At 42.2% G+C, this 13,130-nt stretch overlaps 1 protein-coding gene across 1 annotated transcript; it reads left to right on the top strand.

The window, feature by feature from the left end:
* Positions 1-1,785: 1,785 nt before the first annotated feature.
* Positions 1,786-5,311, top strand: SCGB3A2 (secretoglobin family 3A member 2). Its single transcript, XM_069589960.1, has 3 exons — positions 1,786-1,972; positions 4,572-4,771; positions 5,162-5,311. The coding sequence occupies exons 1-3, from the start codon at positions 1,918-1,920 to the stop codon at positions 5,183-5,185; spliced, it is 279 nt and encodes a 92-aa protein (XP_069446061.1). The 5' UTR covers positions 1,786-1,917; the 3' UTR covers positions 5,186-5,311.
* The last annotated feature ends 7,819 nt before the right edge of the window (positions 5,312-13,130 follow it).

Below are 13,130 nucleotides of genomic sequence, written 5' to 3' on the forward strand. Positions count from 1 at the left end.
GCTGGGGCTGCGCCATGGAAGCTGGGACAGTGGTGGGACTCCCTGGCTTGTGCTGGACCACTGGTGAAAGGGCGTTTCTGGAAGGAGCCATAGAGAAGTGGGGTCACTGCCTGAGATGTCTCCTGAAGCAGAGAGAGGGAGAAGCATCCTGTTTTCTCCCTTTCTCTCCCCTCCAATCTTGTCCTAGGGCCTGCTGTTTGCCCTCCCTAACCAAAATGCCTTTGGCCAGGAAGTCCGGAAACCACAGATTGGAAAACTGAGCTTCCCATAGTGCAGGGCAGAGGGGGTGGATGTGCACAGAGAGGATTTGAGAACAAAATGGAAACAACCAGCAGAGATAAGGGCAGTACTAATTCCATATTCTGTCAAAATGTCATTAACATAAAAATAAAGGATGGCATTGACCCGATACCACTTCACCACATACAGCCTTGGCCATGTGAGAGTTCTGGCTAGGGAAAATTCCCCAGGAATAGATGAAGCTTTCTCGGGCAGAGAAAACAGTAGAAGGGGCAGAATTGAGTATGTGTGGCAGTAATACATGATCTCCTCTGTGTAGTTTATAAAGTAGCAGAAAAATAAAGAAATGGCAGTTGTAACTTGGCAATGTATGGAAATGAACAACAGGTGACATTTATTAGGTGTTAATCTTGGGTTGGTACAGTTACATCCTAGGTCTACATAATTATATTAAATCCTCATAATAGTACCATACCCTCAATCAGGGCCCCAATTCCTGGCCTTGCATCTAAAGTGGGCTATGCTTTGATATGTCTTCCTCAGAAGGTTCTGAGTACCCCCTCAGTGGAGGGGGTGGCTGAGGCCAGTAACATCATTTGGTTAGGTAGGCTTGAGCTGGGACTGGGACCCACCTGGACTCTGATTTCTATTTCTCCCTTTCACAGCTCATTCTTTCTCTTTTTCTTGCACTAGATACGCCAAGGAGCTCTAGGGCTTGGGCTTACAGATGGGATCCTCCCCTGGCCAACAAGTATTTCATTTGCATGATTGCAAGGGACTGGACTGCCAAAAGGCTTCTGACATGCATGTTTTAGTGACCCAAGTTATTTATATATATGAGATCTTGTAAAAAAAATTTTTTTCCCTCAGGGTTACACCCCTTTGGGACTGTCTTGCTGTTAGCTGTTAAATGTCCTATTTTAGATGAGGAGAACAATACTATAGAATAACTACTGAATCCCAGGTCTTTAAAAAGGCATTTTTACTTTGGGTCTAGAACTAAATGAGAACACAGAGAAGGCCTGACTCTAGGTGTTGCCCCCAGATAGGTGGGAGGCACCAGAAGTGGTCAAATATCTTGCCATGGTAAATATGTGACAGGGTTGGGGTAAATTCCAGAGAAACATGGTTACTAAATGCCGTTAAGCTGAGTCTATATTATTTCCGGGCTGAAGGGACCTCAGAATTGTCAACTGGGATGTTCATCAGGTAATGTTTCTCTGAACTTTAAATGAATAGAACACTGGAGGAAAGCAACAGAGCCTTAATCCTTTTAATCCTGATACAAAAACTTCTTTTCAGAGTTCTTCCAGGCAAAGGACTCAGAGCTTTCTGCTTACCACCGCCCCCTACCCGGCTCCGTGTCTCGTGTAAGAGCTTGTGGTGTGAGAGAGCCTTGAGGGTGCTTTAAGTTAGGGCTTTGTTTCTCATGGGAACATGAGGGAAAGTGGAAAAAGCCTTCAATTTGTTTAGAGAGGAAACATGACCTTCACGCTGTTCTTCCCAGGGGCGAGTCAAGTGGTCGTGACTGAAATCCAAGTCCTTGGCATATAAGTACGTGTGTGTGCAGAAGCCACCGCCACACTTGGTACAGCAAGAGGAACCACGGGCTCAGTGGACTCCTTAGGTTTTCCAGTTTAATTTTAAACTCCAGGTAAACATCACAGGTAACCCACCATGAAGCTGGTCACTGTGTTCCTGCTGGTGACCATCGGCATTTGCAGTTACTCTGGTAAGTGGCCTGGAACACATGATCTCTCTCTACTTTCTTGATAACAGGAACACAACTAGTGAGCTGAGGCTCCTGGTGGCATATGGTAAAGGGAGTTTTAGAGCCACAGATATTGGTAAGGTCGGAAGGGACTTCAGATTCCTCCTGCTCCCAGCTCCAAGCTCTAATCCAACACAAGTCATCCCTGGTGTATCCTACAAAGAAATTAATCAGCTCCCACTGAGGGTCAACAAATGTACTTCATTACTGAACTTTGGCCACCATTAGTGTTAGTCGCTCAGTTGTACCCGACTCTTTGCGACCCCATGGACAGCAGCCCTCGATCCATGAGATTTTCCAGGCAAGGATACTGGAGTGGGTTGCTGTTTCCTTCTCCACGGGATCTTCCCAACCCAGGAATCGAACCCACGTCTCCTGCACTGCAGGCAGATTCTTTACCAACTGAGCTACAAGGGACCACCATTGATTTTCCTTAATTTTGAATTAAGATTTGATTCTTTCATGTTTCTGAAATTATATGGAGTCATCCTTGCTCTCACCTCTAATCAGATTGCCATGCTGGTTCTCTTGAGACATGGCTACTTTTATATGTTCATGCAATCAGCAGGTATTTGTTAAATGGCTATAATCTGCTGGGCACTGGGCTTTGGGAGATTCAGAACTGAATCAGACATGCATATTTCTGTCAAGGTTCTTGTAGTCTGGCAGAGGAGTGAAGACTTCCTCAGAAGTTACTATTGTCCTGGTCCACTGTGACACACAATGAAAGTACAGATAGAGCTCTGTGGCAGGGGTGAGGGGTGGAACAGTTCCATTTCTAGGTAGGGTATAGAAGCTGGCTTCTTGGAGGACAATGGCAACCAATCCCTTCTTTTTGGAGGGAGTCATTTTAGCTACAGGAAGATACATTTGGGTGTATCTGCAGAATACATCATAATGGCTGCTGCTCATTTGGAGAACAGAAAGCTTTGAGGATCTCCCCTCTGAAATATACAGGTAAATACAGAGAAGACACTCACCAAAGTGCTGAAAGTAAGAAGTAGGCAGATTAATCATGAGAAGCTGTGTGATACCCACGCTACAATGGTGACTTTGACTTGTGAATTTTTGAACTAATTTGTAACTTCACCTGTCATTCTTTAATGTCTAGGGGTACCTGAGGAGAGGTGGCAGCAGAGAGATGGGTGGGAAGGATATAAATATCTCCTTTCTGGAGGAGAACTTTGGGTGGGAAAATAGGCAGTAGCAAGTGAAGGAAAAATAGGTGTACAAGCTCCATTTTTTTTTATTTGAATAAGAAAACAGAAAAGATTGCAAAGGAGGATGAAGTGTTGGCCAGCAGTATGGGGGGTGGGAGTGCCAGCAGGAAGATGTGTGTCTCATGTAGGTGCTTCTACATCTGTGTATTTAATACATGCACATGTATTTTGTAAAAATATGTATAACATGCGCTCCCCCCATTCTCTAACATCTATGTGAAAGTTATCTTGCTGAAGATACACAATGCAGTTGTCCCATAGAAGAGCCATGGTAGCTCCCCATTACACTTGAGGGGGGGAAATTTCAGACTAATTCATATGACATTCAAGTCTTAAAATCTGATCTCACCCAGGTTGCAGCCTCACCTGCTTAGCACATCCAAGTGGAATTAAGAAGACTCACCATCCCGTGTATGGTCTTTAATCTTATTATCTTGATGTCTTGGTCAATTATTTTCCTCTTTCAAATGCTGCTCCCCTTCTTTACCTGTCATCCTGATACTTGACTCAAGACACAACTATGGCAACATCTATTCTGCGAAAATTCCCGCAACAGTCTCCTATATTAGAATTAATCATCACTTCTTCTGCGTTTCCGTAGAGCTTTGTCCATAATGTTAGCATAGCACATGCTGCACTGTGGCACACACAGATCTTTACTGTCCATCAGATTGCATGGGTTCTCTGAATCAAATATCTTATTTTATTTTTCTGTGTATCTGCACCAACCGACTTAGAGTCCCTACTCAGTTATGTTCGTAGCACTGAGTTGAGTTGGTTGGGAGCAGTTTCCTGGGCTCTGGTTGGGCCCATTCATGTGTCCAAGTGGAAGGTCATTATAGCATCTTTCTGTTCGTTTCAAGCTCATGGGCTGCGGAGACAGCCACATGCAAAGTATACCCCTGTCCAGTCAATCACTGATATCTACTGAGTTCATACTGTATACCAGGGTCTGTTCTAGGCCTGGGGTATAGCAGTGAATAAAACTCAATCCTTATTCTCGAGGAGCATACATTCTAGTGAGAGGATGAAGGTTAAATAAATAAATAAATAAAAATTTAATATTTTAGGTAGTGGTAAGAAAAATAAAGAAGGAGGGTGACTGGTGATGCCATTTTAGATACATCTCTGAGAATGTAACATTTGATGAGAGACCAAATAAGTGAAGAAGAAAGACACGTAGCTATTTGGTGAAGGAAAGTTCTAGAGCGATAGAACAGTAGGTGCAGAGGTCCTGAAGCAGAAGTTTGTTGGGAAATCAAGATGCGTAGGGCTGGAATGGAGCCACGGATAGAGCGGAGGGTGGTGAGGTCTCACTTGGGATCTCTTCTGCTCTGCAGCTACCGCCTTCCTTATCCACAGTTTGCCGCTTCCCATGAACAAGGCCTTGCCTTTGCCTATGGATGCTCTCCCATTCCTGGACCCACTTAAGCTTCTTCTGAATACTTTGGGCATTTCCGTTGAGCACCTCGTGGAAGGGCTGAGGAAGTGTGTCAATGAGCTGACACCAGAGGCTTCTGACGCCGTGAAAAAACTACTGGTAACTACAGCTTGTGGGGTTAACTTGGTCAAAGGGCAGGGTTTACCCACCCTGAGTGCCCTTCCTCTCCAGCCCACTCCCACCCGACCTGTTCTCATTTGTGAACCTGTATTTCCCCATCGTGGACTGTACCCACACACATTCAGCTTGTCCTGGAATCTCAGGGCAAGTGTAGTATCCACAATTCTAGAAGGCATTTTTGAATGAGAAAGACTTGTGTTCTGGTTGTAAAATGCGTGCTACTTCTCAGCTCTGTGATTCTGGGTGGGACTCAATCACTCTTGAGCTTTTGTTTCCTTGTCAGGGTAATGGTGGTGAAATAGGATATTGACTACTTGCTAATGACACGTAAACTGCTCTTATTTTTAATATTGTCCTTTTGACTTTCAGGAGGCGCTCTCATATTTGGTGTGATGGCAGAAAAAGCAAGAGTTGGGGAGGGAGGGAGGGAGATGATGCTCCCCCTTCCTCCCCCGCAGAAACTCTTTCCATCCTAAAATGTAGCAGCCCAAAAAAGAATGAATAAAGCATTGAAAAGACTCCAGTTTGTCCTGTTTTTTGGGGGGGGAACTCTATTCAGGAGGGCTTAGCTAGATAGTTTTGTCCTTGGGTTATAAACTCTAGACAGTCTGTTGTTATAAAGACAACTCACATTTCCTTTTTTCTCTTTATAAGATGGTATTTTATTTATTTTTGCACATTCATTTCAATATTCTTCACCTTTATTTTTTATTTATTAAAATTAATTTTATTGGAGTACAGTTGCTTTACAATGTTGTGTTAGTTGCTGTACAGTAGAAACTAACAACATTGTAAAGACAACTCAAATTTTCAGTAAGGTGTAATCATTCTTTCCCTTTCCTTTTTCTTATTATCTGATGATTTTTCAGACTCCTCATGTTCTTATTCTCCTACTTCTAAAGAAATTTTAAAAGATTTTTGTTGAAGTATAGTTGATGCACAATATTATAGATTACAACTATACAATACAGTGATCACAGGTTTTAAAGGTTGCACTCCATTTGTAGTTGTTTGTAAGGGTGTATACAATACACTCTTGTAGCTTATTTTATACATAGTGGTCTCTATCTCTTTATCTTATACCCCTATCTTGCCCCTCCCCACTTTCCTCTTCTCACTGAATTGTTCTCTATATCTATCTATATCTCTATCTATATATTCGTTTGGTCTCTATATCTGTGAGTCTGCTGCTTTTATGTTATATTCACTACTTTGCCATCTTTTTTAGATTCCACATATAAGCGATAGCCTGCAGTGTCTGTCTTTCTTTGACTTATGTCATGTGTCATAAAGAAACTTTAAAACATGAAATACAATAGAAATTCCCAAGTATTGTCTGATAAGACTAAAGTGCTACAAACCTCGCTGGTTGGGAGTCTACAGCAGCAGAATGTGAGCTTGTATTAAGTCTGTAGTTAAATTAGGGCCACCCCATAGCTTCACAGAACTACCACCAAGTTAGGTTGCTATTACATCATTCTAAAATATCTTCCCTTTCATCATTGCTACATGAACAATGACTCCAGAATTGTCTTTTCCAAGATAAAATTCTAGCTGTATATGACCACCTATAAAACAGATTTCAAGCTCCTTAGCATGGCGTACGGAGAAGGCAATGGCACCCCACTCCAGTACTCTTGCCTGGAAAGTCCCATGGATGGAGGAGCCTGGTAGGCAGCAGTCCATGGGTTTGCTAGGAGTTGGACACAACTGAGCAAATTCACTTTCACTTTTCACTTTCATGCTCTGGAGAAGGAAATGGCAACCCACTCCAGTGTTCTTGCCTAGAGAATCCCGGGGACAGGGGAGCCTGGTGGGCTGCCATCTATGGGGTCACTCAGAGTCGGACACGACTGAAGCAACTTAGCAGCAGCAGCAGCAGCAGCATGGCATATAGGGTCTTTCATGATCTGGACTTATTTTACATGTCTAGTTTCATTAATATGCCTTCTTCACAAGTGCTCCAGCCCCAGTCATGCTGAAAACATAACTAAATCTCTTTGCTGCTAACACATTTTATGCCTTAACAAAAAATCAAGCTTCTTCTCACCTGGGATGTCTTCCCTGGTCTGCCTCCAGACTTCAGTTTAGTTCAGTAGCTCAGTCGTGTCCGACTCTTTGCGACCCCATGAATTGCAGCACGCCAGGCCTCCCTGTCCATCACCAACTCCCGGAGTTCACTCAGACTCACGTCCATCGAGTCCGTGATGCCATCCAGCCATCTCATCCTCTGTCGTCCCCTTCTCCTCCTGCCCCCAATCCCTCCCAGCATCAGAGTCTTTTCCAAGGAGTCAACTCTTTGCATCAGGTGGCCAAAGTACTGGAGTTCCAGCTTTAGCATCATTCCTTCCAAAGAAATCCCAGGGCTGATCCCCTTCAGAATGGATTGTTTGGATCTCCTTGCAGTCCAAGGGACTCTCAAGAGTCTTCTCCAACACCACAGTTCAAAAGCATCAATTCTTCGGCACTCAGCCTTCTTCACAGTCCAACTCTCACATCCATACATGACTACTGGAAAAACCATAGCCTTGACTAGACGGACCTTAGTCAGCAAAGTAATTTCTCTGCTTTTGCATATGTTATCTAGGTTGGTCATAACTTTTTTTCCAAGGAGTAAGCGTCTTTTAATTTCATGGCTACAGTCACCATCTGCAATGATTTTGGAGCCCCCCAAAATAAAGTCTGACACTGTTTCCACTGTTTCCCCATCTATTTCCCATGAAGCGATGGGACCAGATGCCATGATCTTCGTTTTCTGAATGTTGAGCTTTAAGCCAACTTTTCACTCTCCTCTTTCACTTTCATCAAGAGGCTCTTTAGTTCTTCTTCACTTTCTGCCATAAGGGTGGTGTCATCTGCATATCTGAGGTTATTGATATTTCTCCCGGCAATCTTGATTCCAGCTTGTGCTTCTTCTAGTCCAGCGTTTCTCATGATGTACTCTGCATATAAGTTAAACAAGCAGGGTGACAATATACAGCCTTGACCAACTACTTTTCCTATTTGGAACCAGTCTGTTGGTCCATGTCCAGTTCTCACTGTTGCTTCCTGACCTGCATACAGATTTCTCAAGAGTCAGGTCAGGTGGTCTGGTATTCCCATCTCTCTCAGAATTTTCCACAGTTTATTGTGATCCACACAGTCAAAGGCTTTGGCATAATCAATCAAGCAGAAATAGATGTTTTTCTGGAACTCTCTTGCTTTTTCCATGATCCAGCAGATGTTGGCAATTTGATCTCTGGTTCCTCCGCCTTTTCTAAAACCAGCTTGACCATCAGGAAGTTCTCGGTTCACGTATTGCTGCAGCCTGGCTTGGAGAATTTTGAGCATTACTTTACTAGCATGTGAGATGAGTGCAATTGTGCAGTAGTTGAGCATTCTTTGGCATTGCCTTCTTTGGGATTGGAATGAGAACTGACCTTTTCCAGTCCTGTGGTCACTGCTGAGTTTTCCAAAGTTGCTGGCATATTGAGTGCAGCACTTTCAGAGCATCATCTTTCAGGATTTGAAATAGCTCCACTGGAATTCCATCACCTCCACTAGTTTTATTCGTAGCGATGCTTTCTAAGGCCCACTTGACTTCACATTCCAGGATGCCTGGCTCTAGGTGAGTGATCACACTGTTGTGATTATCTTGGTCATGAAGATCTTTTTTGTACAGTTCTTCCGTGTATTCTTGCCACCTCTTCTTAATATCTTCTGCTTCTGTTAGGTCCATACCATTTCTGTCCTTTATTGAGCCCATCTTTGCCTGAAATGTTCCCTTGGTATCTCTAATTTTCTCGAAGAGATCTCTGGTCTTTCCCATTCTCTTGTTTTCCTCTATTTCTTTGCACTGATCGCTGAAGAAGGCTTTCTTATTTTTTCTTGCTATTCTTTGGAACTCTGCATTCATATACTTATATCTTTCCTTTTCTCCTTTGCTTTTCGCCTCTCTTCTTTTCACAGCTATTTGTAAGGCCTCCCCAGACAGCCATTTTGCTCTTTTTGCATTTCTTTTCCATGGGGATGGTCTTGATCCCTGTCTCCTGTACAATGTCATGAACCTCCATCCATAGTTCATCAGGCACTCTGTCTATCAGATCTAGTCCCTTTAATCTATTTCTCACTTCCACTGTATAATCATAAGGGATTTGATTTAGGCCATACCTGAATGGTATGGTGGTTTTCCCTACTTTCTTCAATTTAAGTCTGAATTTGGTCATAAGGAATTCATGATCTGAGCCACAGTCAGCTCCTGGTCTTGTTTTTGTTGACTGTATAGCGCTTCTCCATCTTTGGCTGCAAAGAATATAATCAACCCGATTTTGGTGTTGACCATCTGGTGATGTCCATGGGTAGAGTCTTCTCTTGTGTTGTTGGAAGAGGGTGTTTGCTATGACCAGTGCATCTTCTTGGCAAAACACTTGTGCAAATCTTGGGACTGTTTGCCCTCCAATCCATTCCCCATGTTCCCCATGCTCTACTGCATGTTGGGGCACTGAGGGGATGAGACCCCTGGAGGTGGTTCCTAGGTCGATCTCTCAGGTAATTATGAAAGTTGACATTGTTGTGTTGTTGTTCAGTTGCTAAGTTGTGTCTGACTCTCTGTGGCTCCATGAACAGCGGCACGCCAGGCTCCCTGTCCTTCACAATCTCCCTGAGCTTGCTCAAACTCATGTCCATTGAGTCAGTGATGCCATCCAACCATCTCATCCTCTGTCATCCTCTTCCCCTTTTGCCCTCAGTCTTTCCCAGCATCAGGGTCTTTTCCAGTGAGTCAGTTCTTCGCATACTTTGCCAAAGTATTGGAGCTTCAGCTTCAGCATCAGTCCTTCCAATGAATATTCAGGATTGATTTCCTTTAGGATTGACTGGTTTGATCTTGCTGTTCAAGGGACTCGAGGCCCAAGCAGGAGATGGGTAGTGGGAAAAGGGGAAAGACCAGAGTGTGGCTTCCTTTTGCTCTCTATTTGAGAGAAGTCAGCTGTCTGTACTGGGTCTGAGCCACCAGTTCCTGCTGGAGAAATTTGTTTTAGTCTTAGTTTTTGCCAAGTGAGCCAGTCCTTGGACTCTGGTTATACCATCTCTGCTTTTTCTTTCCAGCTGAAGTTCATAGTGGCTTTCTGCTATTATCAGTTTCTAGGTTGGTTTACATCATCTACTTAATTTTTTTAGGTCTTCTCTCATCTATTGAGTCAATTCTGTGCATCACATTCCTTCTGTTCTATGCATTAAAGAACAGTTGGAACCAACCAGCTTGGTTGGTTCCTGACTAATACAATATTAACTGTCGTCTCCTCTCTGGAGAGTATCTTGATTCCTACCCTTCCTCAACCCCCATATTGAAATTGTTTAAAAACTTAATTTTATTTTTGGCTGTGTTGCATGACATGTGGTGTCCTAGTTCCCTGACCAGGGATCAAAACTGTGCCTTTACAGTGGAAGCACAGAGTCTTAACCACTGGACTTTCCTAGCTGTCAATATAATCTCCATATTAAGTATGAGGGGACATGGGCAATCCCATGGCTGAGTTATGTTGATGTTTGGTAGAAACCAAGGCAATACTAAAGCAATTATCCTCCTATTATAAATAAATAAATTAAAAAAGAACTCTAAAATATATAGCTTCAACCTATATTTTTCCTTTGAGAAGAAGAAAATTAGTTACTTATAAATCACCTCCAGCAGAAACTGTTTTTTAATGTTCAGCTCAAAAGACATTTATACGGACTTCTTGTCTTTTAAAACACATGCAGATGTTCTAATTCCCTACCTCAGTATATAGCACTATTTTCCTTGTTGTATGGGGTCAGAAACTTAGGAATCTTTCTAAGTATTCCGTCTTCTCAGAAGCCTAATTTTAGCTGCGTCTACTAAGAATAGACTGGGTTGCCTAGCTGTGCTAATGCGTGTGTGCTTGCCTGCTAAGTCGCTTCAGTGGTCTCTGACTCTTTGGGACCCCACGGGCTGTAGCCTTCCAGACTCCTCTGTCCATGGGATTGCCAGGCAAGAATAATGGAGTGGGTGGCCATGCCCTCCTCCAGGGGACCTTCCCTATGCAGGAATCGAACTTGCTTCTCCTGTGGCTCCTGGATTACAGGCAGATTCTTTTCCACCGAGTCACCAGGGAAATCCAGCTGTAGTAATAAATAATTCCAAATCTCACGGGCTTACATCCACAACATTTTAACTTTTTATCGTACTGTATGGCCGTCTTGGGTTGGCTGTAGCTCCCTTGTATTACCTGAATTCTGCGTCCCAGAACTGATGGAATAGTCTTTGTCCGGAGCATTTCCGATCATCATGGCACATGGGGAAAGAGCACTTAGGTGATAATTACTTGGAAGTAGTCAAGTAATGTGGTAATTTACGTTATTTTAACCCATTTTGGGCATCTTCCATTCATAGAATTGTATATGCCCTTCCTAAATAAGTCAGGCATGCTCATATGACTTGCTTTGGTCAATGAAACAGGACAGGATCACTTGAAAGTGGCAGCTTTAAAAGTTGGCCTAAGTTCTCTTTCCCCATGTGCTGTGATTGGAAATGCAACCCAAGATGGCCATACAGTATGACAAAAAAATAAAATGCTGCAGATGTAAGACCATGAGATTTGGCATCACTTATTACTTTCTAATTGGTAAGAAAGCCCTGCTAATTATAAGACTTTTTCATATCTATCATAGACATTTTCATTATCAGTACTGCTACTGCTTTTCCCAAAACCTTGTCATTTATCACTTGACTACTCTGTTAATCTCCCAAATATTCTCTGTATTCCCAAAGCTGATCTTTTTCAATCTATCAGCCACACAGAAGGAAAAGTGATTTCTTAAAATAGAAAAATCACTCCAGCTTCAAACTCATTGAAAGCTTTTTAGTGCTGATTGAAAAAAATATAGTCAGACACTATTTTAAACCAACTAACATACTCAAATCACAGATTTAGACATACTTATTTTCATACTTGGTCTTTCCAGGTGGTGCTGGTGGTAAAGAATCCTTCTGCCAATGTAGGTGACACAGGAGACGAGGCTTCAATCCCTGGGTCAGGAAGATGCCCTGGAGGAGGAGACGGCAACCCACTCCAGTATTCTTGCCTGGAGAATCCCATGGACAGAGGAGACTGGTGGGCCAAACTCCAAAGGGTAACAAAGAGTCAGACATGACTGAACCAACTTAGCATGCATGCATTTTCATCCTTATATCGAAATCTTCTTTCTCAGCTGTGAAATCAGATTGACAGGGACCTGATTTTACTTATGTCTGTATTCTCAGCACATAGTACAGAGTCTGTAGGTGGTCAGTGTTGGGTTTGTGTTTATTGAATGGATGGATTTCTTTCTGTTAAGTTTTATCTTGTTGGGTTGGTCGTTTTGTTCTCTCCTATCAGTTGTATTAGTAAGCCGTTCATTTTTCCTACTTTGGGGCATTTTACATATTTAAGAAAGATGATAATGCTTTTATTCAAAGTGTTAAATGGAGAAGCCTGGGGCAAGAGTTCTCTCTCACCAAGTTTTAAGTAATAAATGTAACACAGCAGTCTGAAGGTATTTTTTTCTGGAGGTGTGTCAAAGGGAAGGACTTCGTTATGAAGGACAGACTATGTGAGAGAACAGAGGCAGAGCCTGATGATAAACATTTGGCAGAAGTTGATAAAATTTGTTATCAAAGTGACAACACCAAATGCTGTTAAGCATATAGAAAAACTGGATCACTCATACATTGCTGGTGTGAATGTAAAGTGGTACAGCTACTCTGAAAAAATATTTTGACAGTTTCTTTAAAACTAAGCATGGAACTGCACCATACAGCCCAGCAATTGTACTCCTAAGCATTTCTCCAAAGAAATAAAATTCATGTTTATGCAAAAACCTGTACACAAATGTTCACGGCAGTTTCATTTGTAATAGTCAAAACCTAGAAACTATCCAGTTGTCATTAAATGGATGAATGGTTAAACAAACTGCTATATATTTATCTACAGAATTGGAATATTATCAGCAATAAACAGAGAAGGAACTATCGATACACACAACAGTCCAGATGAATCTTCGGAGAATTATGCTAAAAAAAAAAGTGAATTAAATGAAAAAAGTCAATCTCCAAAAGCTAAATACTGTGTAAGTCCATTATATAAACATAAACACTCTCAAAATGACAAAGTTATAGAAAAGGAAAACAGATTTCTGAGTTCCAGGGGTTAAGAAGTAGACAGGAGTAAGAGGGAAGTGAATGTGGTATATAAGGATCCCATGAGAAATGTTTATGGTGATAGAAATGCTTTGTATTTGTATGTATTGATGTCAATACACTGGTTTTTATATTATAGCATCATTTTGCAAGAAACTTAGT

The sequence above is a fragment of the Ovis canadensis genome, chromosome 5 (assembly GCF_042477335.2).
Source record: "Ovis canadensis isolate MfBH-ARS-UI-01 breed Bighorn chromosome 5, ARS-UI_OviCan_v2, whole genome shotgun sequence".
NCBI lineage: Eukaryota > Metazoa > Chordata > Mammalia > Artiodactyla > Bovidae > Ovis > Ovis canadensis.